This window comes from Bos indicus x Bos taurus, chromosome X (genome assembly GCF_003369695.1).
Source record: "Bos indicus x Bos taurus breed Angus x Brahman F1 hybrid chromosome X, Bos_hybrid_MaternalHap_v2.0, whole genome shotgun sequence".
Classification (NCBI taxonomy): Eukaryota; Metazoa; Chordata; class Mammalia; order Artiodactyla; family Bovidae; genus Bos; species Bos indicus x Bos taurus.
This window is the reverse complement of record NC_040105.1, coordinates 38,177,651-38,192,225: the sequence shown is the minus strand read 5'-3', so window position 1 is coordinate 38,192,225 and position 14,575 is coordinate 38,177,651. Positions and strand designations below refer to the sequence as shown.

Below are 14,575 nucleotides of genomic sequence, written 5' to 3'. Positions count from 1 at the left end.
TTGTACCTTTCTAAGAATTTGTGTATTTCTTCTACATTTTCATTTTATTGGTATATAGTTGTTAGTAGTAATCTAAGATCCTGGTGTCAGTTGTAACTTCTTTTTCATTTCTGATTTTATTGATTTGGGCCTTCTCCCTTTTTTTCTTCATGTCTGGCAAAAGGTTTATCAATTTTATCCTTTCAAAGAACCCATCTTTTAGTTTCATTGATCTTTTCTATTTTTTTACTCTATTGCATTTATTCCTGCTCTGATCTTTATGAGTTATTTCCTACTAACTTTGGAATTTGATTTTCTTTCTCTAGTTTGATTTTCTTTCTCTAGTTGCTTTAGGCATAAGGTTGGGTTGTTTATTTGAGATTTTTCTTATTTGCTGAGGTAAGCTTTCATCACTATAAACTTCCCTCTTAAAACAGCTTTTGCTGTGTCCCATAGGTTTTGGATACTTGTGCTCTCATTTTCATTTGTCTCTAGGTATTTTTGATCTACTGTTTGAGTCCTTCAGTGATCCATTAGTTGTTTAGTCACAATTAACAATACATCAGTGGATTAAGTCATCAACTTGTACACTTCAAGCCTATACAATATCAAATACATCTCAGTAGTGTATGCATGCTCAGTCATGTCTGAACTTTGTAGCCCGCCAGGCTCCTTTGTCCATGGGACTTCCCAGGCAAGAATACTGGAGGGGTTGCATTTCCTCCTTCAGGGCATCTTCCCAACCCAGGAATTAAACCCGTGTCTCTTGCACTGCAGGAAGATTCTTTACCACTTGAGCCATTGGGAAGCCCATAAAGCTGGAAAAAACTAATTGACTATATGTGAAAAGTCAAATGATAGGCTGAGAGAAAATATTTGCAATAAATACTGATACATCCAAGTAAGGATTTGCATCCAGAATACATAAAGAATTCCTACAAATCAATTAAGATAACTGAAAAAACGCACAAGACTTGAATACCTCATAAAAGAAGATATCGGGAATTCCCTGGCAGTCCAGTGGTTAAGACTCCATGCTTCCACTGCAGGGGGCACAGATTTGATCCCTGGCCAGGGAACTAAGATTCCACATGCCACACAGTGTGGCCAAAAAATAAAGATATCAAAGTAGTCAATGACAAAGTGAATGTTCAGTATTACTAATTATAATGTGAAGTCAAACTGAGATACCACCACACATTCAGAATGGCAAAAAAAAAAAAAAAAAACTAAGGCTGAGAATAACAAGTGTTGATGAGGGTGTGAACAAACTGGAACTTTACTACTCTGTGGTGGGAGTATGAATTAGCATAATGACTTTGGAATAAGGTTAGGCAATACCTTTTAAAGCTAAATATACCTTATTTCTGAGCAAGGTTGAAACATAAATACTTTATAGTTTTAAAGTCAAATAAATCTTTGTTAAATGTTTCACACTGAAATTATATAATGGTGAGATCCAAATTCAATTTAGAAAGTGTATAGATTTGTTTACCAAAGTATAACAGTATTAGTATACTAGTGAATGCATAGTTTGCAAAAAGGTGAACCATGGATGGGGCTCTATTTAGAATTTTACAGAAAAGCCTCATTTTATTATATAACAAAAGAGAAATGTAAATGAAACTTTGAAAAGTTTTGGGCTATAGAGAAGAGATCTCTAATTCTCTAAAAATGCTGACCTTTTGAAGAGGGAATATCTGAGGGTGTGGGTCAGATACTGTAAGCCTTTTAGGGTTTACTTCCTGTAGAGTTCAGACTAATATGTGGATATAGTTAGAACACCATCTCCATCAGAGAAGATCCTCTTATTTGGGAAAAGATCAATAAATGCTTCTACTAGTTTTTAAGGATGATCCATTAAGAAGGAATGGAAAAGGAAATGGCAACACACTCCAGCATTCTTGCCTGGAGAATTCTATGGACAGAGAAGCCTGGAGAGCTATATAGTCCATGGGGTTACAAAGAGTCAGACATGACTGAGTGACTAATACACACACACACATATTAAGAAGGAAAAAAATAGATTGCAGATAATATGTACTGTACCTATTGCTAAAATGCTCTTTAAATCAAGTATAAGGATTTCATACTTTAGTATTAATATAAGCCATGGCATTGGGACAACTGAATGGTATGATGTCATCTCTTCTCTAGATTGAGTTTATTCAATCCAGAGAAGAATAAAGGAAGGGAAGAATACATGATCATTAGGAACAATAAAGGGGAAAGTAGATGTTTGTTTTTTTTTAAAGTGACATTCAGACTTAAAAACTCTGAAATCTTTCTGCCTCTAGCCTGAAATATGAAGATTCTATTTTTGCAGCCAACAATACATCCTGTTTATGATAAATGATTCAAGTTCCTGGAATGTCCATTAAAAAAAATCTATCCCTTCAATTTTTACACTGTTCAATGCTATGTAGTGGAGTTGGAGCTTGTAAGGGGGGATGTGTCAGTGTGTACAGTGGCCCACCTCCGATCCCCTATGGCAGTGGTCCCCAACCTTTTCGGCACCAGGGACCAATTTCATGGAAGACAGTTTTTCCACAGACCGGGGGGAAGAGGGGATGGTTTGGGGATGATCCAAACGCATTACATTTATTGCATACTTTATTTCTATTATCATTACATCAGCTCCACACCAGATCATCAGGCATTAGATCCTGAGGGTTGGGGACCCCTGTCCTATGGAACAAAATGGAACAGAAATGTGTTTAAAAACTTTAAGAACAAGACCAGAACACAGTAATTTGTAATGACTATTTATTAATACATGTATCACAAATGTTCACAATATCAATGCATTCTTGTTGGCATGCGAGACAGAGGCATTTTTAAAGATCTTTTAAAAATATCTTGACTTTTGTTCCCCCTTCACACTCATTTTTAAATTGATTTTGATGAGGTCCTCGATGTCCGTAATGTCAATGCAAAGAAAAAATATAGAAAGAAGTAAAATAACACAATAGCAATTAATTGGGGAAAAACAGAAGTAATTATTTCCTTCACAGGAAGCAACAATACAGCTTTGTAACAGGGTTATACAGGTGCACTAAACCCTCTATATGTTCCCAGGCATGTAACAGCAAGGAGTAAGGAGGCCACCCAAAGCTCAATAATCTCCTTCGTGCATGACACATGCCCTTTTCTCCTCAAGGACAATTGCAAAGTATTACATGCCTAGGCAGCCTGAAGAAGGTAGGAAAGAGCCTTAGTAAAAGGGAAAACCCAACCAAAGGAGATTAAGCCAAAAGAACAGATAGCTATCTGCTTATCTATATCTAGGGGGTGTGCAGCGTTTATCAATCATGATCAAGGGCTAACAGGAGCCTCCCACACTACATGCAGGGCCCAGCAGGGCCAGTGATGGTGTGGAGAACCAGTCACCTACAATGAGCTGCAGTTGGACCAAGTACAGATGGAGGAGCTGGCACGCACAGGGCCTTGGGCGGGGTCCCCTAGGACTAGATGCAGGGAACCTGGCTACACTGTGGCACAACAGGGCTTCACGAAATGGAATGCTACGCATGACGCAGGCTGAAAGGTGGAGCAGAGGCTGTGTGGGAGCGTCAGTTGCAGTTGCACGCGGGGTGGGGTGGGGGTTAGGACAGGTGTATTATGTACTGTGCTCTAACATTCTTTGGAAGTCTTTCAAAGATTGCTGCAGTTCCTTTTGAAAACAGGTCTCTTATTCCATCATTCTTGAAAGACTAAGAGAGAAATTAAAACACGTAAATGACTCACCATTAATAAGGACTTAAGGTAACAAGCTGAAGAAAGCATTTTGATATTTTTCACAATAGCAGTAATCACATCTCTTGCCCAGCACCAGAGAAATGAGGCTTTGGCACATGGCCAAGTGCCACTGAGAACAAGGAGTGAAGTGACCAACCAGTACCCTCATCCCTTTGAAGGGGGGAGTCCAGGCCCCAAAGGGAGAGCCCTCCCCACCGCCACTCACCTCCTTACACCATCTCATACTGGTTGGCCGTGATGAACCGGGACAAACAGCAGGCCAGCAGCATGCCAATCAGCTGTTGGCAGAAGGAAAAAGACAACACGCTCTCAAGTCACTGAGGTAACACATTTCTTTGACCCGCCCCCCTCCACCCAGATATAATTTTTAACGACTGAGGGCTTTTGAACATGAGTGGGGAAAGGGCACTAGGGAAAACAGTCAAGCCTCATTTCAGTAGTGGGACCAAAGACTTAGGAAGTCTAGGTGCTGGTGGAGGACAGCTAGAAAGTCTTGAACTGGCCATAAGGTTACAGTTCTAGCTCACTTTGACCACTGAAAAATGACTTTTGACATGTAAGTAATATTAAAATGTGTTCCTATGTTCTGAGAGTAATGAAAAAAATTAAGTTACTACAGCAAGGTAGTAGTAACTACCCGGCATTAGTCTGGTAGAATTGAATGCCAGGGTTGAATTTAGAACCATAACCACATGCACTGGGAAGCTATCTCAGCACAGGCTGATACCCCAGCCATACCTGGCTGACAAGATAATAGTTCTTTCCCTGAGACAATGGGATGCTATTCTTGGAGAGTTTGCCAAGTCAGTAAGTCATGAAGTAAGTCATGGTTTGTGAGGTTGAGGGGGGGCGGGTTTGAACTTCTCTTTATCTCTAAACCATGTAGATATTGTAGGCCTAAATGGGCCCATCTACACCCAATGTCTACCCCCTGGTTTTTCAGCACAACCAATATCAGAGTACTTCCACCCTCCCAATCTTCTACCTACTTTGTGCTTTGACTTAACTTCTAACACAAGTGAATCTGATAAAAAGCTGTTACTTCACTGTATCTGTTCTGCTCACTGGAGACCACAGTTCTCATTCCTGACTCAGGAAGATCAGCACTTTTTGGACAGGACCCTGATTGTGTACTTGAGTCTGACTGTCTGCAGCTTCTCTTGGCTTGGTGAGGGTCACTTCTTCTTAAGCAATTGGCCATGTGTTATTGGTTCAGAGGTGGCAATGACCTTGAGAGACAGTCTAGTATAATGTCAGCTTCCCTGGTGGCTCAGCTGGTAAAGAATCCGCTTGCAATTCAGGAGACCTGGGTTCAATCCCTGGGTTGAGAAGATCCCCTGGAGAAGGGAACGGCTACCCATTCCAGTATTATGGCCTGGAGAATTCCAGGGACTGTATAGTCCATGGGGTCGCAAAGAGTCAAACACAACTTAGTGACTTTCATACTCTTCTGTGGCCCCAGGACCACCCAAATCAGCATCATCTAGGACTGGGGCCCAGAAACTGATGTTTTAACCAGACTTCTAGGTGACAGAACCACTCATCCAGTCTATCTGGTCACCCTTATCTTACAGATTACACACTGGGTCCTACTATTGATCAAGGCAACACCCAAACTCTATTCTCCTTCCTCTCTGCTCAACCCTGCAGGCTGCAACCCACCTGATTCCCCCTCTCGGTCAAATCCCAGATTCTTCTCTTCCTTTATGAAATGGAAATTGTGCTATAAAACATGCAGATTATAACCTCTGTCAGGTAAGGAAAAGTCACCACCTTATTGGACTCATTTCCTACCAAGACTCTGGCCATCATTTTGTGCCACAAAATACACAGTATTATGCCTATACCAAGTGGCCAAAGTAACCATGGCTGTAACCTCCAAAAAGTGTTAGTTGTCAGTCGTGTCTGACTCTTTGTGACCACATGGACTGTAGCCAGCCAGGCTCCTCTGTCCATGGGGATTCTCCAGGCAAGAATACTGGAGTGGGTTGCCATTTCCTTCTCCAGGGGATCTTCCCGACCCAGGGATCAAACCCAGGTCTCCCGCACTGCAGAAAGATTCCTTACCCTCTGAGCTACCAGAATAGCGTGCCAAATGAGAAAATAAAATCCCCTCCATGAGTACAAGGATTTTGAACCTTATAGTTTGTCTCTTTTCATTACAACTGCTATTTTTCAGGACCAATATACACCAGATCACACTTTAGATACTCTCAAAAATCAGATGCCAGCCAAAAACCAGAGGCACACTGAACACTTGGGAATACCGAGTTATTTAATCCCTAGTACATACCTGGGCAGTACTACCATCCCAATTTTTCAGATAAGTAAATGGGTTCAAGAGAGGTTAAAGAACCCCCCTCAAACCATACAGGAAGCCCACACAGTTTATGGCTCCAGCCTCTTCTTCTAACCAAGAAGAGCCCCCTTTCCAGCCTAGACCCTTTCCTCTCCAGAATAACTCCTTTGCCTCTCACCACCAGGGCTCCCTTCCTGCCTTACATTGCAAACTTCAGGGAGAGGGCTTTCAGTGGGCATCACTTTATTTGATCTCAAGTTCCTAGACACTCCTTTCTTTGTAAAGCTTATTAGCACTTCAGGTTTTTTTTCATTGACCTCCTGTATGTTTCAGCACTTACAGTAGTCAGCATGCCACCTCACAGTTTGCAATGCTCCTGTATTCAGTGGTCTGCAGTGCTCTCAGCCCCCATGCCAGTTCACAAGCCACACAGCCAAAACATTCTGTAGTATGCATCAGTATTTCTTGTATCTAAAATGCCTATTTTCAAGGCAATATAGTGTGTTCCTCCACCTTTTTACCCCCAAACAGAATCAGTATCATTTTTAAAGCACTGGACAGACTTTCTCACAGAAATAATAACTTTAAAAATATAAGTAAAAAATAAAAGCTATTTGCTTTCAAACTGTATTTTGTATTTCTAGGGCAAGAACATACCTTCTTCTGTTTGTTCATGGGAGAAGACAGATTTTTAAAAATTATTTTTTAACATCTACTAAGAAATTGTTCCTTAAAAAAGTCCTGAGCTGGGGTATATACAAGCTTTGTGAAAACACTAATTTACATACATTGGCTTTTATTCTAGTTAATTCTGGTGTAAGAAAAACTAGAATCTGGGATACGGTGGGTGTTCTGAATTATTTGCAGGGTTACTGATTTCACATTTGCTACAGTGTTTCACCATATTTGAGAGAGAATTTTGATCTCTCGTTTCCCTTATCCCCAAGTTAAAGGAAAATGGGGAGGGGGGAACATGCTATACTTAATACCATTTATTAACAGATTATTTCTAGGTACATAACTGAAAACCTATTAAAGGTAAAGATACGGGCTCTTCCTCAGTCTGAATCAGGACCAAATGCTCACTTGCCACTAGACCCAATTATTCTATAGATAGAAAAATCCATCCTTATTTAGATGAAACCTTTCTTTAGGTTAAATATATGTAACTTCCTCAAGAACAGAGGTATGTTTTGGGGCTGATGTGTTAAGGCGGGAGTATGTGGGCTCCAAAATCACTGCAGATGGTGACTGCAGCCATGAAATTAAAAGACGCTTACTCCTTGGAAGGAAAGTTATGACCAACCTAGATAGCATATTCAAAAGCAGAGACATTACTTTGCCAACAAAGGTCCGTCTAGTCAAGGCTATGGTTTTTCCTGTGGTCATGTATGGATGTGAGAGTTGGACTGTGAAGAAGGCTGAGTGCCGAAGAATTGATGCTTTTGAACTGTGGTGTTGGAGAAGACTCTTGAAAGTCTCTTGGACTGCAAGGAGATCCAACCAGTCCATTCTGAAGGAGATCAGCCCTGGGATTTCTTTGGAGGGAATGATGCTAAAGCTGAAACTCCAGTACTTTGGCCACCGCATGCGAACAGTTGACTCATTGGAAAAGACTCTGATGCTGGGAGGGATTGGGGGCAAGAGGAGAAGGGGACGACAGAGGATGAGATGGCTGGATGGCCTCACTGACTCGATGGACGTGAGTCTCAGTGAACTCCGGGAGCTGGTGATGGACAGGGAGGCCTGGCGTGCTGCAATTCACGGGGTCGCAAAGAGTCAGACACGACTGAGCAACTGATCTGATCTGATCTGATGTGGGTACAGGGACAAACTTCTGCTTTAACCCCCAGAGAGAGAGACAGGAAGAGGAGAGCTTGCCTCTTATGCTAAAAAGCCTCAGGACAGAGATCCCAGAGCCACCTCTCCGTCTCCTCGTGGCCGGTGAAATGCCAAATCCCATACAGCCTAGGGAGTTTGAGATCAGATTCCTGGTATTTGGTCATCTAAGGCTTTGTAATTAGCCTTCGTCTAATTGTTGGAAGTAACATTTTATTTCTACCACTCAGCCTTGTCTGTACTATATTCTGCTTTCTTTTGGGTCACGAAAGCCTCAGGGAGGACCTTCACGAACTGAGAAGCCACAGAGGGAAGGAGAGAAAAAAGGCCCTTGACTCACAGAAGGCCAACTCTAGCTTTCTCAAAGCTTCCCCACAAAGAGAGCTCCAGTAACAGGGATCGTGTCAATGGGGCTCTGCAGATCCCCAGGAACAGGGTGGAGGCCAAGGGGTGGGGGAGAGGGGCTGAGAGAGGGTGGAGTCTAGCTCAACCAAGACCAGGGCTGTTGGAGGAAATGGGGCAGGGGTATCTTCCCCTGCAATCACCGTGGCCACCAAACGGGCCAGTCCTGATCCCTGAGGGGCAAAGAGAGGCCAGGTAACAAAGCTATAAAAGACAACTTGCTTAACAATAGGTCTAAAATTTCAATCTTCTCAATGCCTCCCCTGGTGGCTCAAATAGTAAAGAATCTGCCCGCAATGCAGGAGACCTGGGTTCGATCCCTGTGTCGGAAAGATCTCCTGGAGAAGGGAATGGGAACTCACTCCAGTGTTCTTGCCTGGGAAATTCCATGGACAGAGGAGCCTGGTGGGCTATAGTCCATGGGGTCCCAAAGAGTTGGACACAACTGAGCAGCTAACACTTTCACTTTTCATAATGCCTGTAGAGATTTTATGTTGATGGCCTAACTGGGAAAGTAAATAAAACTTCCACATCTTTAGGAACATGCCAAGGAATCCGATTTAAAACAAAACCATATAAATACTTTTAGGGACTGTTTCAGAGCCTGAAAACAGTAGGGGAATAGGTAAAAATTCTGTTAGCCTTATTTAGCCATGTCTCATCAAGGCTACTGACAGCTTTGTCTTGTCCTCGATACAGAAAAGATAAACAAGTCCTGGAAAAGAACCCTCGGTCCATAACAAATCACGGCAGCAGCCTGTGGGCCCTGGAGGAGGCCCTGCAGAGGAAAGGGTTGGGCAGGACAAGGATGGGTATTTTTTGATGAGGACCTTTCTCCTTGCAATTTCATGGACTCAAACACTTTCATTATAAAGGCACAAACTGACTTCCATTTAGGTGCTACGTGAGTCAAGAACAAGGGTTATATTTGGCCTAAATGTTGAATGCCGTGGACCAGATGAGATCATCTGAACTGTATCTACACTAGTCACCCAACGTCAAGCAAGCCGCTCAGCTCTCCCTTATGGAAAACAGCTCTCCCATCCTTACTCAGGACTGTAACATTCTGTGCTTTGGGGGGATTAATCCAGCCTAACAGTTTCCAAGTCTAGTGAAGCTGATTACATCGTAGACAGAAGTGCTAAATACAGAGACCCCATAGCAGAAGGCCAACCAAGTTCCAATGCAGTATCACAAAGTAATATCAGTGTCTGGACTTGGATGCTTGGCTTCCAGTTCATGTTAAGCGTGAGGGAGGCGATGACTGTGTGTGTGTGTATGTGTGTGTCCATCCCCAAGCCCCCTCAAATAAAAGAGTAGCTGCCAAAGATGCAAGGGAGGAGGTACTCTATCAAAACACACTCAGCTACCTGCTATAAATTAATAGGGCAGCAGGACCTGCCCATCAAGTCTGGACAAACAGGCTTTGCCTTGAGAGGGTAAAGGCACCTGGGAATTTGTGGAGAGAAGTATTTAATGCCTGCCAAACCCCTACTGTCCAAAACCAGCACTCAAGGTCTTTAGCTAAGTTAGTTAACAGGGGACCGAGCACTCACAAGTCTATTAAAAGCTTAGACTTCAGCTTAGTTTTCCTTGTCCACTATACCACATTTAGGTACATTATACCACACTTATGTTTAATTTCTAAGACAACAGGTGTGCAAGACCGGTTTGTTCCAACCAAGGACAGCATGGATGTCATGAGAGCAGCTGAGGAGAAGGGTAAGCAGAAGGTAGGGGCAAGTGGGGAGTTGAGGGGCGGGGGTTCTATTCTTTTCTACCTACTTTGATCTCCCTATGGCCTCTCCTCAGCAAAGCTCGCTTTATTACTGGAAGCTCAAGACATATTGATTTAGCCAACATTTATTTGCTAAGTGTCACTCTGACACTTGTCCTAAAATTTCTGAACACATGTGGCTGAAGCTTTGGTGCAAGGTCAGTGACCAGGATCAGCAGGGCTGGTTCTTCTTGAACACGCATCTGCTAAGTGGCCACCATGGTCCCAGAGAGGCCCTGGATCCACTGACATCTGGAAGCCCGCTTCAGCTTCCAGGTTCCCTGAGGCTCCTGGCACCATTCAAAGCTGCAGCTCCCAGTGCATCTGACTACCAAGAGCCACCCATGGCCATTCTTCTCCCTGCCCCAAGGTGAACACGGCAGATCTCAAATCTCTGCACTTGACCAGCCACATGGGTGAAGGGTACTGCCTCTGTGATGCTCCTGGGTTTTGGGTTTTGTTTTCTTATCCCAACAACTCTGGAATACCTTGATGAGACCTAAAGTCTCTGTGGAGAGAGTCTGTTTCAGGCTTCCTTGGGGCTTCCCTCTCTCACTGCCCACAGGGCCACAGAGCCAACTCAGTGAGCCCTGCATCAAGGGTTTCTCCTAGGCAGCACAGAAAAACTTTTTGACTTACCTCAGGCTAGGCCCTCCATATGCAAAAACTGCCAGGCTAATGTGCTATTCCTTGATGGTAAGTACACAGATAGGCTCATCTTATGATAACTTATTAAGCTGTATACTTACAATTTCTGCACTTTTCTGTATATGCCATATTTCAACAGCAAAGTTTTAGGAACAAATTTAGGATTAAAGTGTATCTGTATTGGTTCAGCAAGAAGGAAAGAGGTCTGGGGCCTGCGGGGGCAGGGGGATAGTAATTATAGTCTGGGAGGGCTGATGTAGAATTCAGGCAGGTAAAACCAGAACCATGGCAACATGATTGAGGTGACATTAATTGGGCTTTGTTGGAAAAAATGATCTATTCATCTGAAAAAATTCTGCATTATGTTTGTTGTTGTTGTTAGGTATATATGCTCTATCATCTGACCGGGAGATCAGAAGCCCATGGGACAACACACTGCCTGGTGAAGGTGGGCAAAATTTTAGATTTCACTTAACCATGTTGCATCCTTGAGTATATGTGGCCCGCTTAGTTTGCATAATTGCTTCTCTCATTCTTTTCTGGAGGCCAAGTGGAGATAAAGGGATATAACATTTCCTATACACAAATTCAGTTTCCTCTTAAGAAACAACAATCAGACCTTCAGATCAAAATAATGATCACAGGATGAAGTTCGCTACATTTTTTTTTTTAAGGAAGAGATCTCATGCACAATTCCCAGGAACTAAGAAATCAAAAAAGGACAGGTCAACCAGGAAAAGAGCCTCTCCCCTCTCCCCCCAAATCCAAATCAGCCATTTGATGTTTGGAGTTGTTTATGCTCCAATTAAGGCAGCACTTTGTTCAGCTAACCTCCATTTGACCTACAGAAGAAACGAGTTGTTTTTCTGGAGCTAGTCATTAGTTGAACTGTAACCGATATTCCCTCGATGGCAAAACTTCATTTAAGTTGAAAAAGGAAAATCAATAAACAGATGACCTGAGGATTAATGAGCAAGGAGTTCTGACCCCATCCATCAGCTTTTCCCCAGGCACAGGGAGGCCGCCAGAGAATCTGCAGACCACGAAAAGTGAGCAGGAGACAGAGGAAAGGCTAGACCCGACCACAGGATTACCTGGGAGAATGCAATCCCAAAAGCCACTCCAGCGATGATTCCCATGTTGGTCTCCATGAAACTGGTCACCAGATCATAACAACCCTGAAAACACAGAGACACAGTCTCAGAGACATGTTTTATCCAGGCCAAATGGGCCTGGGTTATCTTGCCACACTCACACATACACCCCAATCTTCATTTCGCAAATACAATGAAAAATTTCAAACAAACAAAAGGAACAGAGGGTGGTACAACAAACTCCCAAGTGACCCTGCCTCTAACATCACAATGAACATATGGTCAGTCTTGTTTCACTTCAATTGCTTCAACACTCATCCCCTGGCTGGAGTATCTAAAAGCAAATCCAAGATATAGGCTTTCGTTCACAAATGTTTCCATCATAGGATGAAACTGAACAAGAAGGCTGTAAGATCTATGAGACCAATGCTGTAGGGATACAGAGGCAGATTTGAACAGATGAAAAAGCATCCCGCATCCTTGATCAGGAAAGCTCAGCATGATAAACACATTTACTAGCATTTTCACAACAAATGACAAAATCATAGATAAAGTGAAATCTGGTTAGAAGGAGGTGGTTGAATGCCTGCCAACTTTATGGCACTTTAGGGTTCTTCATACAAAGACTGCTACTTTTTTTTTTAGTAGGGAAAAACCTATGTTCGAGAGTCACTTTTCCATAGATTTACTGTGTGACCTTGAACAAGTCACTTTCCCTCTCTGTCAATAACCTCATTTGTAAAATGAAGTGAGTGTCCCTTTGCCATCCTGTGGAATCTCTGCATGTTGTGATTAAGCTGCTGCATTGCCCAACTGTGCTGTACTCAGTCGCGTCCAACTCTTTTGCAACTCTATGGACTGTAGCCTGCCAGGCTCCTCTGTCCATGGGATTCTCCAGGCAACAGTACTGGAGTGGGTTGCCATTTCCTGCTCCAGGGGCTCTTCCTGACCCAGGGATTGAACTTGGGTCTCCTGCATTGCAGGCAGAGCCCATGTTGTGATTAAAACCAACACCGATTTTACCAATTTCAATTGTTTAGTTTAAAATGGATAAAATTCAGTTTCTTTAAAACAAATGATCTGATTTTGATTTTCTTTGGAACTGGGCCAAATCAACCAAGCCTTCTGAAGTGATGTATTCAGCTTTGGAAAATACGGTCTTTTTCTAGTTCTCTGGAAAAGGGCTTCAAACTTGAATGCACGAAGCCTGTGAAAAATCAAGACATTCATTTCAAAAGCAGGGTCCAGAGGATTGTAGTTTATCAAGAAAGGCCCACTGAATTGTAATAATATCTGAAGAACAAGAACAATGAAAAACATGTCTCCCATTTTTTAATTCAAAATGTAATGATTTAACATTTCTCATGGAGCCTAGGAAAATCCCATCAATGCTGTATCTTCTAGTAAGTGATATTTTATGCATTCATATTCTGTTTGCAAAGAAAGATGCATTCATTTAGCAGCAGTGCTTTGACACATGTTTTCAATGCAATGAATAAACTATGCTCCTCGGTTACCTGGTGCAAATTTGAAGGCCAGGGCAGGGGCGGGGGGGCAAAGGAAGTGTATTGTTGTTCATGGGAAGTTTTATAGGAGGAGCTTGCTCACTAATTTCATTTCTACTAGTGAAATTATACATCGCACTCTTTTCCAACAGGTATCAGAAAGGAGGTCAGTTCAGGTTAAGAAGTCAAATAAGAAGAGAGGTTGATATTCTATTCATAATAGCACTAATAGCACTTTCTCAAATGGCAACAGCTAAGGTAGTGTTTTTCTGTGCTGGTCATTGTTCACTGCTGTATCTCTTCCCCACAGTGATGTGGGGGAGGTGGAGAGATGAAGTTCAGACCACCAGTGTTACATCAGCTCAAAATACAGAAGCACAAGCCCAATAATAGAAACCAGAGAGAAGTCATGTGGTCTATTTTCTTACTCTGCAAAATAGTTTGGAATCGGTTTGTTTTTGGAATAGTTTTGTTTTGTTTTGTTGCTGTGAACTTCAGTTCTACACATAAGGTGAATATGTTTTCCTAAAGTATGATTTCTTCTCCAGTCAGTCAGTCACATTATTTTTGATAAGTCCATTCCAACCAGTAAGAGAAACCAGAAAAATGAAGTAAGGGCTTTGCGTTAGCACAACTGTGGCAAAATCATTCCTTTAAAATCTGGCTCCTCAAAGCGGGGTTTTCTCTGAGCAGCAGCAGTATTCCTGGGAGTTTTGTTAGAAATGCAGAATCTGAGGCCTCAGTCCAGACCTACTGAATCAGAATCAGATCCTGGGGTCACTCATTTTTAATAACTTTTCATGAATGTTAACAATATGTCTAGATGTTTCACATGCCCATTAAAGTTGGAGAAGCACTCTTCTCTAAGTTCCCCCACTACTTTTCACTCCAAAGAAAGAACCAATTAAATTATAGCAGTAAGAGAGTTAGTTAAGATGAGAAGATGAAAGTGATTAGCTTCTTTGTTTTTTCAACAATACAAGATCCAGCTTGCAGTAAATGCTTTCTGTCTCCAGTGTTTTCTCGTCATTCACTCTGTGGACCCACAAGCCCATTTCCCAGGACTTGGCCTAGCTGCTGCTGCTGCTGCTAAGTCGTTTCAGTCGTGTCTGACTCTGTGCGACCCCATAGATGGCAGCCCACCAGGCTCCCCCATCCCTGGGATTCTCCAGGCAAGAACACTGCAGTGGGTTGCCATTTCCTTCTCCAATGCATGAAAATGAAAAATAAAGTGAAGTCACTCAGTCGTGTCCAACTCCTAGCGACCCCATGG

The 14,575-nt window shown here is 42.6% G+C and overlaps 1 protein-coding gene across 2 annotated transcripts in view; it reads right to left on the bottom strand.

Annotated features, from left to right (window-relative positions):
• Nucleotides 1-2,728: 2,728 nt before the first annotated feature.
• Nucleotides 2,729-14,575, bottom strand: part of TSPAN7 (tetraspanin 7) — a 131,275-nt gene continuing 119,428 nt past the window's right edge. For both annotated transcript variants that reach the window (XM_027533624.1, XM_027533625.1), the window contains exons 6-8: nt 11,798-11,881; nt 3,944-4,016; nt 2,729-3,692 (exon numbers count right to left, since the gene is read on the bottom strand). In XM_027533624.1, coding sequence (XP_027389425.1) covers nt 3,948-4,016; nt 11,798-11,881 — 153 coding nt within the window. In that variant the 3' untranslated portion in view covers nt 2,729-3,692; nt 3,944-3,947. The remainder of the gene's footprint in view (nt 3,693-3,943; nt 4,017-11,797; nt 11,882-14,575) is intronic.